The following is a 14,017-nucleotide window of genomic DNA, read 5'->3' as shown; positions in this document are numbered from 1 at the left end:
GTGCAATCTCTGAAGTTGGGCAAACGTAAGTACAAGATAGTAAACTGCGCGAAATCTTGGGTAACACATGAAGTACTTCAAATGACACACTAAAGATGGAAGTGCAGCTATCCTACAATACAGGGTCAAAATTTAAACGTTGCACACTTCCTCCAACTCAGGTAAATTCAGCAAAAATGTTGGTTCTTTTACATTAGGTGTGGTCTAATGTGGACTTAGGCAGCTTTTAAAAGTAGATTTGTTCTTGGGCGTTTTCTGAGAAAACTGCGAAAATCATGATTCTTGGATACGAAAAGTACCTACTGTGGGGATAATTTATATTTACTGCAGATCGTAGAAAATTTTACCATCTGTTCTTAAAATGACATTATCGGGGAACGTCGCAACTTTTTTCGACATGACTACCCATTATCGAGATACAGAGCTTCGAAGTTACGGTACTTCCTCAGAAAACGGGAAACAGCGGTTTTTAGTCTTTTTTACACCGTGGGCCGCTATTATCTAATTAACTAACCGTAGCAAATGGTTTCAAATTTTAACTGTACGTTCTTTAGACATGTAGGAATGCAATTTTCCCATTTTCAAAATCTGAATCCGTTATCAAGATTTATTCAAAAACCATGATTTTTGGTTGCCAAAAGTACTAATTGTGGGGATTGCCACTTTAATAACATTTGTTCTCGGCAAATCGTCGAATTTTTGCAATATTATCTTGAGATAGTGTTATTGGGAACCGTTATCGTTAGCGAGAACCAGAGGTTCAAAATTAACGTTGTTACGCAAGTAAAATATGCACGTACTATTTAGTCGGAGGCGTAAATAGATTTTTAACTGACATATTGAACACTTGGCTAGGAGTCTAAGGTCGTCGCAAGGGTTCTCAGGTCACCAAACAGTTTTTGGTCCGCATTTTTTCACCAAGAAAACTTTATGGTGTACGGTCCCTGTAACAGAGGACACTTCAGACCTGTACAAATGTCCCCTAAGTGGTGCTCCAGTGATAAAAATGGGCTAAAATAGCCTTCACATGCCTGGAAGGAACTTAAAATGACTGTCACAAATTATGTGAAACTGGGAAGACTGTAATGCAGAAAAATTCAGAAAAATATTTCTAATAATACTTGTACTCTTGTGAGACACAAATCATAAGTAGGGTGTCTTGGACGAATTGTGATAGAGGAGGAAAGTATTCCGAAGAAAATGTAAACATAAGATTTTATGTTAAACGTATATTATGTGTATTTATTTGCTGTTTATATGAGTCAAGGTATATAAATGTATCAAACTATACAAAAAGCTGTCGAAACTTTACTAATCTATAGAATTCGTTTTGTATAAGCAGCACACCCTGCTGTAGCAGGAAGGATTAAGAAGCCATCGGAAGAATGGTCCTGTTGGAGTACAGAAAAGGTAAATATGTCCCCCTTTAAAATAATGTGACAAAAATGTGGGGCACTAGCTGTCTCAGTCCTGATTCTGCCTTCCTCGCCAAAATTTTGACAGTCAACGTATAGATCGAATTCGCGAATTAATTTTAGTATTCCTAGACAAATTACCACATAATATACTGATTCGTCATTAATTTGATGAAAATATTAACTCATTTTTACAATCCTTATTTATGATTGTGATACACTATCTGCTAGTAAGAATGTATTTAACGTAAGTGTGTTTCCTGTTTAAAGAAGTTTATCGATTTTCTCTTTATGTTAAAGCCTGCGTATGTTCGCATGGCAAAGTTTTGGCGAGGAATGAGGAATGAGGGTTGAGGCAGATGGTTCCCAACTTTCTTCTGAAAGCCTTTTAAAGAGGAACATATTCGCCTCTTTTGTGCGCCGGTAGGAGCATTCTTCTTCCGTTTGTACGTTACCGGTCTTTTCCTGCAGCTTACTCCTATTTTTCTAATTTTGGACGTCGTTGTCTATTCTGCATTTTTGAACGCTTCTTCTAGATCGATAAATCCTATTGGTGTCTTTGTTATTCTTATCTTCCTGCCATTATCAAGCGGAATGACCTAGTTGCGTCTCTGCATCATTACCTCTTTTAACGCCAAACTCATCAATGGATCCTCAGTTCTCTTTTCAATTCGTCTGCGTATTATTTAAACAAGCGCAACTTGACTTATTGTGGTAAGAACGACTTCAGTGCTTACCCAATAAGTAGAAACATCTTCTGCACTGTACTCACCCTATCGCCAAAAGTATCAAAGAGCAGACGAGCATATTCAACAAAGTACTCCACCATCAGTGGGTTAGGCCAACCCCCAATGTACTGCAGGGGTTGCGGCAGGTCCCAGTGGTACATCGTCACCTACAGAAAACAAGACTTGTCAGGTTACAACAGCATTAAACAAATGTCTATTAGGAGGAGGTTAATAGTAATGGTTAAAAATTCCCTGCGCTGCAGTCTATACTGTATATGCGTCTCAAAAGTAACGTGAGTAACTTGTTGCCATTATTTATGAGCCCATGTTTGATTGTACTACTGGATAGAGAAATAGATAGACATTGTATCTCTGCTGTGAGACAAATAAATGAGTCGACTTACCGTTGGCTCTATACCGTTCTCCAGTAGTAGGTTGATGAGGTTATTGTAGTAGTCGATGCCCGCTTGGTTGATCACGTCCAGGTCCCCAGTCGGCAGAACGCGCGACCACGAGACGGAAAAACGGTAAGCTGTGGCCTATAACACAGGCAGAATTAGGCAGCTATGCAACATTCTTAAACACAAATAACATCTCCTATACACATTTGTAAACATTCCAGTCTTAGTAATACAGTTTTCAGCACTTTTCGGTGGTATACAACAAAATGTCTTTCAATAAAGCTGAAATTTGGAAATTTGTAATAAAGTCTTATGGGACCAAACTGCGGAGATCATCGGTCCCTAAGCTTACGGACTACTTAATCTAACTTAAACTAACTTACACTAAGGACAACATCCACCCCCACGCCCGAGGGAAGATTCAAACCTCCGACGGGGGGAGCCGTGCAGACCGTGACAACAGGCGATAAAGCTGAGAAGCATAATATAGAGAAGAGACAACAAAAGCTGCGTTCAGCAAACAGCTCGTGGTATATAAACTCTAGGTGAAAGGATATCAATGATATGTCTAGTTGATGGCGTTGCTAGTCTTAGGAAAAGTGAATAAGAGTTGTTGGATGGGCCGGAAAGTAAACAACAACCAGAAGAGTGGTGCGTTGATGCCCTGACCTTTCTTAGCACATCTGTCTGACGTCATAGGGGAGAAGATTAGATGGCAGGCGGTTGGCATCGGCATCTTTTGCTCACTGAACGATAGTGCGGTTCTGTGTCGAGTGTCTCCCTGAATTCAAGGAATTCTGCGTCAACCGTGAACGCATGGATGTCGTGGACGAGCAGACAGAGGTAATTTACGTAAGATTCTGTGAGTTGAATCGAACAGATTTTTATAGAGGAGACTTACATTCGTGAATTTATGCTTTCCCAGCGTATACAGCTGGCGAAGAGTTCTCGGGCTTCCAGCCGGGTGGCGGTGTCTTCAAACTGCGACGTTTCGACGAGTGACATACTCATCATCTTCTGGCGAAGTCAGAAGATGATGAGTATGTCACTCGTCGAAACGTCGCAGTTTGAAGACACCACCACCCGGCTGGAAGCCCGAGAACTCTTCGCGAGACTTACATTCTCTCAAAAGACGTAATACATGAGCATATAATTTTAAGAGACAGATGTTGTTGTGGTGGTCTTCAGTCCTGAGACTGGTTTGATGCAGCTCTCCATGCTACTCTATCCTGTACAAGCTTCTTCATCTCCCAGTACCTACTGCAACCTACATCCTTCTGAATCTGCTTAGTGTATTCATCTCTTGGTCTCCCCCTACGATTTTTACCCTCCACGCTGCCCTCCAATACTAAATTGGTGATCCCTTGATGCCTCAGAACATGTCCTACCAACCGATCCCTTCTTCTGGTCAAGTTGTGCCACAAACTCCTCCCCAATCCTATTCAGTACCTCCTCATTAGTTATGCGATCTACCCATCTAAACTTCAGCATTCTTCTGTAGCACCACATTTCGAAAGCTTCTATTCTCTTCTTGTCCAAACTATTTACCGTCCATGTTTCACTTCCATACATGGCTACACTCCATACAAATACTTTCAGAAATGACTTCCTGACACTTAAATCTATACTCGATGTTAACAAATTTCTCTTCTTCAGAAACGCTTTCCTTGCCATTGCCAGTCTACATTTTATATCCTCTCTACTTCGAACATCATCAGTTATTTTACTCCCCAAATAGCAAAACTCCTTTACTACTTTAAGTGTCTCATTTCCTAATCTAATACCCTCAACATCAGCCGACTTAATTCGACTACATTCCATTATCCTCGTTTTGCTTTTGTTGATGTTCATCTTATATCCTCCCTTCAAGACACCATCCATTCCGTTCAACTGCTCTTCCAAGTCCTTTGCTGTCTCTGACAGAATTACAACGTCATCGGCGAACCTCAAAGTTTTATTTCTTCTCCATGGATTTTAATACCTACTCCGAATTTTTCTTTTGTTTCCTTTACTGCTTGCTCAATATACAGATTGAATAACATCGGGGAGAGACTACAACCCTGTCTCACTGTCTCACTCCCTTCCCAACCACTGCTCCCCTTTCATGTCCCTCGACAGAGACAGATAATCCCTCTCAATTGTTTAGGAATTCTCTAGAGAATTTAATTATTGGCCTTAATTTCACTGAACATTTATCAAGTATTTCAAATGTATCTAGCATCATGCTGCAAAGTTCCACAAACCGAAACCTGTTCTCAGGTTCACTCCAGAAAAATAAAATTATTTACGTAAAAATAAAATATTTAGTATAACACATTCCTAAATCACGCTAAGGAGTATAAAATAGTTTCCTTTAGCCTTATACAGAATCCAAAGTAAGTTACAGATAATCCTGAAAATCTGTACTTGAAATTTTGTAATAGCTGTAACAAACTTGTACGATTTACAACAAAGAAATGTTTGGTGCATGTCATACATCTTTGATGCATGAATACTCACCTCATAACTGTACAATACTGCGTGTGTCCCACGTTTTTCCTTATTAATCTCGTATGCATTGTTATTGCTATTAAAAATTCACAGCAATAAATTTTCAAGATTAACTATTTGGGGTTAGGAATATGTATGGAGCTAGGAGAATATATTTTACACATATTACTCCAGTTCAAAAAGAGTTACAGTAAAAATTTGTTTTTATTTAAATAATTATTTTCTTCTTTTCAGTCTTGTCTCTGGAAACATTTTGATCATATATATATATATATATATATATATATATATATATATATATATATATATATATATATTAGCTCTTCACCCGCAGCTTCACGCGCGCATGTACACGGCACATACATTGCACACATCTCTTCCTCCTACAGTCTCTCTCCATATCCGCAGCCGCGGCTGTCCACCCACATAACGCCTGGAACGCATTAAAATACTATTCTCAAAACACACTGGTCCTGCAGGGCAACGTTCACACCCACTCCCAACCCCACCCGTACCGAGAAATGCGGCAGGAGAGCGAATTAATATTGCAGAATCATCCAGTTCTCAGCTACGTTAAAAATTTCAAGTCTCTAACTCAGCAGAAAGCGAGGCTCAAATCAGTTATAATATTTGAACCGGATAGACGGACAGGAAAACAACCTAATAAAAAAGTATTAAAATGAGAAGATTGGTTAGGAAGATGCCAGATGAAGAAAATAAGATGTGTTGCTTTCAAAATCATTACCAGGAGCTGCCGAACTCGTGTCAATGATATCATCTATTTTGTACCATTTGGCAGAGTATTCAAACTTACCCCGATACCCTTGAGAGCCTCGACATCTTCAGCGTACTTGTGGTACGAGTCGCAGGCTACGTCACCATTCTCGCCGTTGTGAGCGTACTCTGGATGCTCGTGGAACATGTGATCCCAGATGTTTTCGCCTTTACCTTCACAGAGAGATATTTCCGTTAATAAAGTGGGACCAACAGTGCTGGAATAAATGTCTTTTACCATAGAATATAGGCTGACTGCGACAGCTAGCACAGAAACACGAAGTCTCAAGCCACAGTTACAGACATCAAACAGTTCTTGACATTAGTTAAATTTAATGTCGAGAAATGAATTTTAATGAAATATAGAGAGATCAATGGTAATAGTAACAACAGTGATCTTAAATTGTCTGACAGCTGGTTGCTATTAATTACTTCCATAAAGTATGTCGGAGGAGGCGTTAGGTGGTAAACAAGAACTTTCTGATGAGCGAAAACATTATGAGGTCAGCCCACCAATGGGGTGACCGAAGTTGGGGTCTGACGACCCGGTAAGTGAAGTATACTAGTATGCTACAGGCGCAAAAGGGGAAATGCACTGACATGACAAATGGTGGATTATTATGGACCGTTACCTGGGAACAACGACATCGGAAACGGTGAAGCCGCTCGGTTGTTCGGGGGGTACTGCCACGAGTATTTATGGAAAGTGCATGGAGGACTGTGAAACCAGGAGTAAGTGTTCAGGTATTGCACGTCCGATGTAGAGGACGGAGACTTCTCAGCTCAACTAGGATAGGCGGCGATCCGTGACGATGTCACGACCGAGTACAGTACTGAAGCTAACCAAAACATTTTGGAGCACGTTGCTCAGCACATATAATTACATTTTGGGCCTCTGCAGCAGGGGTCGCCCACTGACATTAACGTTTGGTCTCATCAGTATAATTAAGTGGGGGCAAGCGAACCTCAGAGTCAGGTAGAAAATTCCATATCTCAGATTAGTGAAACTAGTTATCACAATTATATATTTCAAGTTTCTGCTACCAGTCACTTTTATTTTATTTTATGCTTCATCTAACTTAATGCAACGCTTTTCGAACATGTTCTGTTCATTTTCAAGCGTTAATACATACATACATACATACGTAGAGAAATGTTACTTAAAAATAAAGTCTCAAACTAGAACACTTTGTCCATTGTTTTTTAATTTTTTAATGTAGCTGCAGGTGTGGGATTTGGGGGGAAGGAAGGGGGCAGAGTATATCTAGAAATCGAAATCAGTGATGTCTTCTGCTGGTTTTCTTCTTTGTTGTTGATTATGTATATTACAGCAATTTCATCCTCTTGCTGCTTCACTTGCATCACTGGTGTTGTGTGTATAAGATCGAAGCAATTTGTGCAGTGGCAATCAGTGACAAAATATAATGTGCAATAGTGTAATGTCAATCAACAGCTCCGCCATTTCACCTGTGAGGCAAGTGAAGCAGCAAGAGGATGAAATTGCTGTAATATACATAATCAACAACAAAGAAGAAAACCAGCAGAAGACATCACTGATTTCAATTTCTAGATATACACTGGCCCCCTCCTTGCCCCCAAATGCCACACCAGCATCTACATTAAAAAAATTAAAAACAGTGGACAAAGTGTTCTAGTTTAAGACTGTTTATTTTTAAGTAACATTTATGTATGTATTAACGCTTGAAAATCAACAGAACATGTTCGAAACGCGTTGCATTATGTTAGATTAAGCATAAAATAAAATAAAAGTGACTGGTAGCAGAAACTTGAAATAAATAACTATCCCACACAGTCACGGTCCACAAACATAGCCATTATGGCTGAAAATAGTTATCACAATTTGTTTTAAAATAATTATCCATGACATATTTAAATAGATTATATTATAAGTAAGTTAGCATGCTATATCATTTGTATTTCCCATAAGTATATTAATAGAACTCTTCCAGTCCTTCGTCTTTTCCTTTTGGATTCATCCTATATCTACACGGGTTAGGGACGGTTGTTATCCAGTGGCGCATTATTATGGTTAGAAAATGGCTGGATGCCCTTCCCATCGCCATCTCTTTACCCACAGAGAAGTAATCTGCGCATCCCAACTGTCTGCAAGTTATCCCTCTGAATGAGTGAGAACGTTTTCGAAATGTTTTAAATTCGTGTAATTGAGGTGGGACTTGGGTACCAGCCCTGTATTCACCTAATCGAATGTGGGAAATCGCCTGAAAACCACATCGACGCTTGCCCACACACAGGACTTTGTTATTAATCTGCCAAGCGAAGTTGAAGTGGAGCTGGCACGACCACAGGAAAATCAGAAGCGGCACGCTGACACAGAGATTGGGTTATTAGAATAATTAAACTATTGTTTGGTTATGTGACCAGATGAGATCGACAGTTCCGATTTAAGTCGACACAGGATTGTCGAGATGCGACTGTCGAACATGTCGCCTGGCCGTTTCAGGACACATCGTTGTGGAGGCGAACCGCTGCTCGAAACATGCACTTCGCCACGAAAGCAGGCGATTTTAAGCTATGGGGAACATTAATCTGGCCTTCCATAGGAGATTTAATAGTAATCAAAGGCACCAGCACAGCTGTCGACAACGTTTAAAGTCTTGTGGACTGTGCATCCCTTCATAACTGATTACGTGACGAAGACGAAGATAATATTTTCCAGCGGGATAAGTGTCCATTGCAGAAGACCTGAATCATCCTACAGTGATTTTGAGGAATCTGATACTGAACGTATTCTAATGTCTCAGTCACCTAATTCACCTGATCTGCATCCGATGGAATACCTCTGTAATACTCTCTGGCACCACCTACATGAACGATCCGTAATGTACAGTAACTACGTGAACTGTGAGTAGATATCTGGAGCCAAATCTCTAGAAAATTACGAAGGACTTGTCTAATTGACCACGTGCACAACTGGTACAAATTATCTCCCTTGCCATTAGACATTTCATCCTCAATTTTTATTCGTCTCACTACTATTTCTTTTTCATGCAAACGTGTAAAAATTTTACAAGCACTTTCGAACATCTATGTTCGTTTCTGTAATGTTTACGTTCCTTTCCATTGATCAGTGTCCTCTCCTATTCAAAGATTTTTGAAAATTGTAGTTCTCTGACCTATTTAGATTTGCGTTCAGTGACGATAGAATTGGATAGCACTTAGCGGCACCAGCTATTGCTGAAGGAAGGAAGGAAGGAAGGTAGGAAGGAAGGAAGGAAGATTGGGTTAACATCCCGTCTACATCGAGATCATTGGAGTCGGAGCACAAGCTCGGATTGTGTCAGGGATGGGAAAGGAATTCTGTCGTGCTCTTTTAACAGGAACCATTCAAGCATTTGCCTGGAACGATTTACGGAAATCACTGAAATTATAAATTTGAATGGCCGAACGCGGATTTCATTAGTCATCTTCCCGAATGCGAGTCCTGTGTCTCAATCAATGCGCCACCTCGCCCGGCAGTATCGCTGAGGGATTTACAGGGGTGAAATGTACGAAACCGTTTTATGATGAGTAAATTCTATTACGCTACCTTTTTCTTGGAAACAGCCCTATAACTTATATAAACTCATAATGTAAAGACCCATACAATCGTAATGATTAACTGACGCAGAGAAATGTGAAACGTTATAGTACTAGCGGTTGTCCGTAGATGACTCATATCATCTATTCTTCATTTACGCTTTTATTCGAATTTGCGTGGTGTGTGTGAAAAAGAGGACGTTGAATGCTCAGTGGGATAAGGTGACGGAGCCATGGTGATATGTAGTTACCCTTGGAGAGCTTCTCAAAAGAGAGAGCTGGGAGGTCTGCAGGTCAATGGCCCAATGGTTTCCGGACAGTCGTTTGTAATGCCGCTTATGGGCACCCAAAGCACTAGAGGCAAACGCTGATAAGATGTTCTATGGCGTAAAGTTCCCAGGCGTGATTTCTTCCACAACCCAGAAGTGGAATGGGAAGGAACGTTGTTGGAAGGAATGCTGCATTTAGTGAAATCCAAGACGGCACTGTAGTGTACGAAACGCAGAAAGCTGTGTTTTTTCCGGAAATTGCCGGATACCATATATGCTATCTTCAAAATTGAGCAGGAACACACAGTTTTGTAATCCTTTAAAAGTTTGCGACGCCACTGGACGCTGACGTCGCAGAAACCAAACGTTTACGCAACATCAAAACTGCCAGGAATGGCTAATATGATTATACTAGAGATAGAAAAACTCGACTGTCCGCTGACAACCCAGCTTACCGGACACGAACAGGGTCGGAAAGACAGTGAGACGTCTTTCTTCAGTGTTAAATGGTACGATGCACATTACTCGCTAACCGCCTAAGAAATAGAGCAGGAAAAGGGAACAGGTCTTTGCTAAGAAACCTTTGTACTGATCAGGTCTTGGAAGATCCATAGCCGAGCCCAAAGTAAAGAGGAAACACGCGAAAATACGAGTTCTTCTTTTAGTGAACACTCGATACAAAGTTATTTCTTCTTACGTGTTCTTTGGAGAGCTTAGTACCTCTTAGTAGAGAGATGTCATCGCTTCACCTCTGACAATACTGACTGTCAGGGTTCACTGCCGGAGCAAATGACTTGAGGGACTTCCGGCTGATTCGTTGGCGAGAGGCGTTGATGTGCTGCCACTGACTGACTTTCCAGTCACTTCAGCCTCCATCTACAATTTATCTTGATGCACTCGACCGTATGTGCAGGGATGTTAAAAGACATTTTACATGATTTCGTAACTTTAGGCTACACTTTGATGACTCGCATTCAGACTCAGTGACCAGCTTACTTCCACCTCCAACCAAGGGTTCAATGTGTTCCCTTGTTTAGTATTATCAGTCTTCTCTACATCGCGCCAATCACGATACAGTTTCGCGATGGCAATTGTTTCTTTCAAGATATTATTAGAATCTTATCCAAACCCTTTTATCAAATAGGCCAAGATTTTATTGGAATAATATGATCATTGCTCGTCAATTGTTTCCTTTAACGGAATAAACCGAATTAATTATGATTCTTGTTTCCTGTAATAGTCATTTTATTCATAATTTATTACTTCCGAGGGTGATTAGTTAACTCGTCCACAACTTTATTTGGATATGTGCAGTCCATTTGAAGCTATTTATTGATGGGTTAGACCTACCAAAGTGAGGGAAAATGTATTGCTACGTTCCATCTACTGTTCTAAACAGACCAGACCTTTCTGTTCAAAATGGTTCAAATGGTTCTGGGCACCATGGGACTTAAAATCTGAGGTCATCAGTCCCCTACAACTTAGAACTACTTAAACCTAACAAACCTAAGGACATCACACACATCCGTGCCCGAGGCTGGATTCGTACCTGCTACCGTAGCGGTCGCGCGATTCCAGTCTGAAGCGCCTGGAACCTCTCGGCCACAGCGGCCTGCAGACTTTTCTGTGCCATTGAGGTCGGGTGACTTACCGTGAAAATGAAATAGGGTGCCTGAGTGTACAGGTCTCTTGTTGTCTTGGTCGACTCTTAAAGAAAATGTGCACAGTGGACTTTATATTCCATTTATCTGCTCCTATAAATCTTCCTTAGTTTCACATAGGGTAGCCATCTCTTGAGCGAGGCCTGTCAATGCTTTCCACTAACCACGAATTTTAAAACACTGATGAACTTTTTGTTTCACCTCCCTCACTTCTTTCTCAATATATGAGGTTAACAGTCGAGGAGAGACTGCAACAGCCGTTTTAATCTAAGTACTTCGTTTCTGATTTCCCATTCTCTTTATTCCCAGTGTTTCTTATACAAATTGTAAATTTACCTCCTTTCCCTGTCGGGGTACCCCTATGTTTGTAAAAATTTACCTCCGGCTCATATCGTGCAATTCTTCTTCTAGGCATCTCCTTAGGTTTTCTCAAGTCTTGTGTCATTATCAGCTGGAACACCTGAAACGCCGCTGGTATCTAAGTTCCGTAAGACCGAACTGATGTTCATCTGCCGGACTTTCAAATTTCTTCTCCATTCTACCAGAGGTTGAAAATACCGCTTCAGTTGTAAATTTCTTTTATTATCACGACCGTTTTCGGGCTCACATAAGGCCATCCTCAGGTTTCGCAACTGCGCTGTGCCCCCGAGCCCCACGATGGACGTCCATTCTTCTGTATACTATTCTACAGCTTCGATTAGAGATGGAAAAGGTTCGTTATTTTTAAAGATCCATTCCTTTTGAGATTTTTTAAATAGACTACTTCGATAAACTAGTTCAAATGAATCACGTACCTCCTTTTCATTCTCGAAGGACCAATAAATAAGATGAGTTAGAAAAACCCTTATACCAATTCATCAGAAACAAAAATTCGTTCCTCACAAAAACTTATTGACTTTAAGAGACAACCCCAGGGCTCATATTTCCATGAACTTCTTCGGTAACCGACAGCTTCTCCGCAGTTATCTTGCTATTACCTATATTTATCTGACAGACTTCACCATTTTAGAGATGTATGTTGCTTCTCAATTTAACTACCCACTGTGATAATCATTACTGCTTTACCTACAGAAAGAAAGAACTTCAGTGTCCCACTTCCTGACATGCTGATTCTTCGTGACAATTCTTATCTTCATGATTACTTCTAGGCACGCCTTCCAATCCAATACCTGATCTCGGAATCTCTCTCTCATTACGATATAACCCACCTAGCATTTTTCAGAGTTTCTACGTATTTTCCAAGGACACATCTTCCTTTTGTGATTTTTGATTTTTGTTTTTCACAGTTTTTTAAATTTATTCCTGTTGTTTGTCGCACAATTCAAGGAGCATTACTCTATCTCACTGCTATCATTGAGACGATGATCTCCTTCAATTCTGCCTGTATTGTTCCGCTGCTATTATGTTCCACACCAGCATGAATTTTAGGTTCTCTATCTCGTCATCATCTTCTTCTAATATTGTGATATATACCAGAACTATTTTTGTATTAATTCTGATGAGAACAACGCTATATCTGAACTGTTAATAGTAATTCATCCTTTTCCCGACCTCCTTACTCTAATCCTACTCCCAAATCACATTTTCTGCTCTTGTTGATACTATCCTATACCCGTCTGGCCTTATACTTTTTTGTGAGCCTTCCGTTTCATTTCACTGACTCCAGCTACATCTTGTTTCGTTATAGGCATTACAGTTTTCAGTTTCTCTACCTTCCCTTCCACCGTAAAATCTGCCATTCGTTGCTCCTCGACGTAGAATGTTATGCTTAAATTGGTCTTTAATCCTTTTTCCATGATGATCTACATGTTCAGTTCCATCCAGGAGACCCGAACGGGGGATTAATACTGAATGTTTTGTCACTGCTATATCTTTTCACTTTGAAGCCAGATTTTATGCAACATAGAATATACAAGCTGCACCCCTGAGCGTCTTAGTGAAATGCTTGCATAGCTGACCCGCTTCCCTACTTCTCTTGACTCACCATCCTCGTTCCAGGCTCCCTCTATCTGGTAGGCGGCGCTGGCAGCTCCCAGCAGGAAGCCATCCGGGAACTGGTTGACAGCTCCGCTGTTGGCAGCAGCAGCCGCCTTCGCCGCAGCCGATGCCGCCAGCGCCCACAAGACGGTCGCAGCGTACCGCACCATGGCTGCCTACTTGGCGACTCTACTGAAACCTCTCTGAAAGCCTCAAAACGTTCTCTTCATTATCTGTTAAAAGCCAAAAAGGCATTATGTTCAACAAGTGTACCACTTATCTTTCTAAATGTATCTGGTGAAGATAATCTACACATCAGCACTCGCCACTACGGACTTGATAGAGCAACACCGATACAGCTCGCCGATACAGCCGGTGTGGTAACGGCACAAAGACTTCGTGAAAAAAAAATTGCCGATATGGTTTTGTTATGTTACATTCACCTTTCTTTTAAGAGTAATATCGATGACACCGATTATCATGGCAATTTGATCAATAGCTCAAATCCCAAGAGTAATAAGCTAACAGCTTCTCTCCGAAAACACATACAAGAGACGAAAGATTTTGCATCATAATAATTATTTCATGTGGCACAATGGCCTGGGGCAAGACTGAGAGTTGGGGCCCATTTCGGCTAATTGCTTGTCCCGAATCTGGAGGCATGTGCAATACATATTACCGTGGAATGTGAACCAAGTGTCGTTCCTCGAGAGTATTCAATCAAATTTATGGAGAATTTCATGG

General features: G+C 40.7%; 1 protein-coding gene across 1 annotated transcript in view; it reads right to left on the bottom strand.

The window, feature by feature from the left end:
• LOC126198745 (myrosinase 1-like) overlaps positions 1–13,555 on the bottom strand; it is a 92,586-nt gene extending 79,031 nt beyond the window's left edge. Inside the window, exons 1-4 of the mRNA XM_049935295.1 lie at positions 13,281–13,555; positions 5,849–5,982; positions 2,548–2,682; positions 2,188–2,310 (exon numbers count right to left, since the gene is read on the bottom strand). Coding sequence (XP_049791252.1) covers positions 2,188–2,310; positions 2,548–2,682; positions 5,849–5,982; positions 13,281–13,443 — 555 coding nt within the window. The 5' untranslated portion in view covers positions 13,444–13,555. The remainder of the gene's footprint in view (positions 1–2,187; positions 2,311–2,547; positions 2,683–5,848; positions 5,983–13,280) is intronic.
• Positions 13,556–14,017: the final 462 nt, after the last annotated feature.

This window comes from Schistocerca nitens, chromosome 8 (assembly GCF_023898315.1).
Source record: "Schistocerca nitens isolate TAMUIC-IGC-003100 chromosome 8, iqSchNite1.1, whole genome shotgun sequence".
NCBI lineage: Eukaryota > Metazoa > Arthropoda > Insecta > Orthoptera > Acrididae > Schistocerca > Schistocerca nitens.
This window is presented reverse-complemented; position numbering and strand designations above follow the sequence as displayed.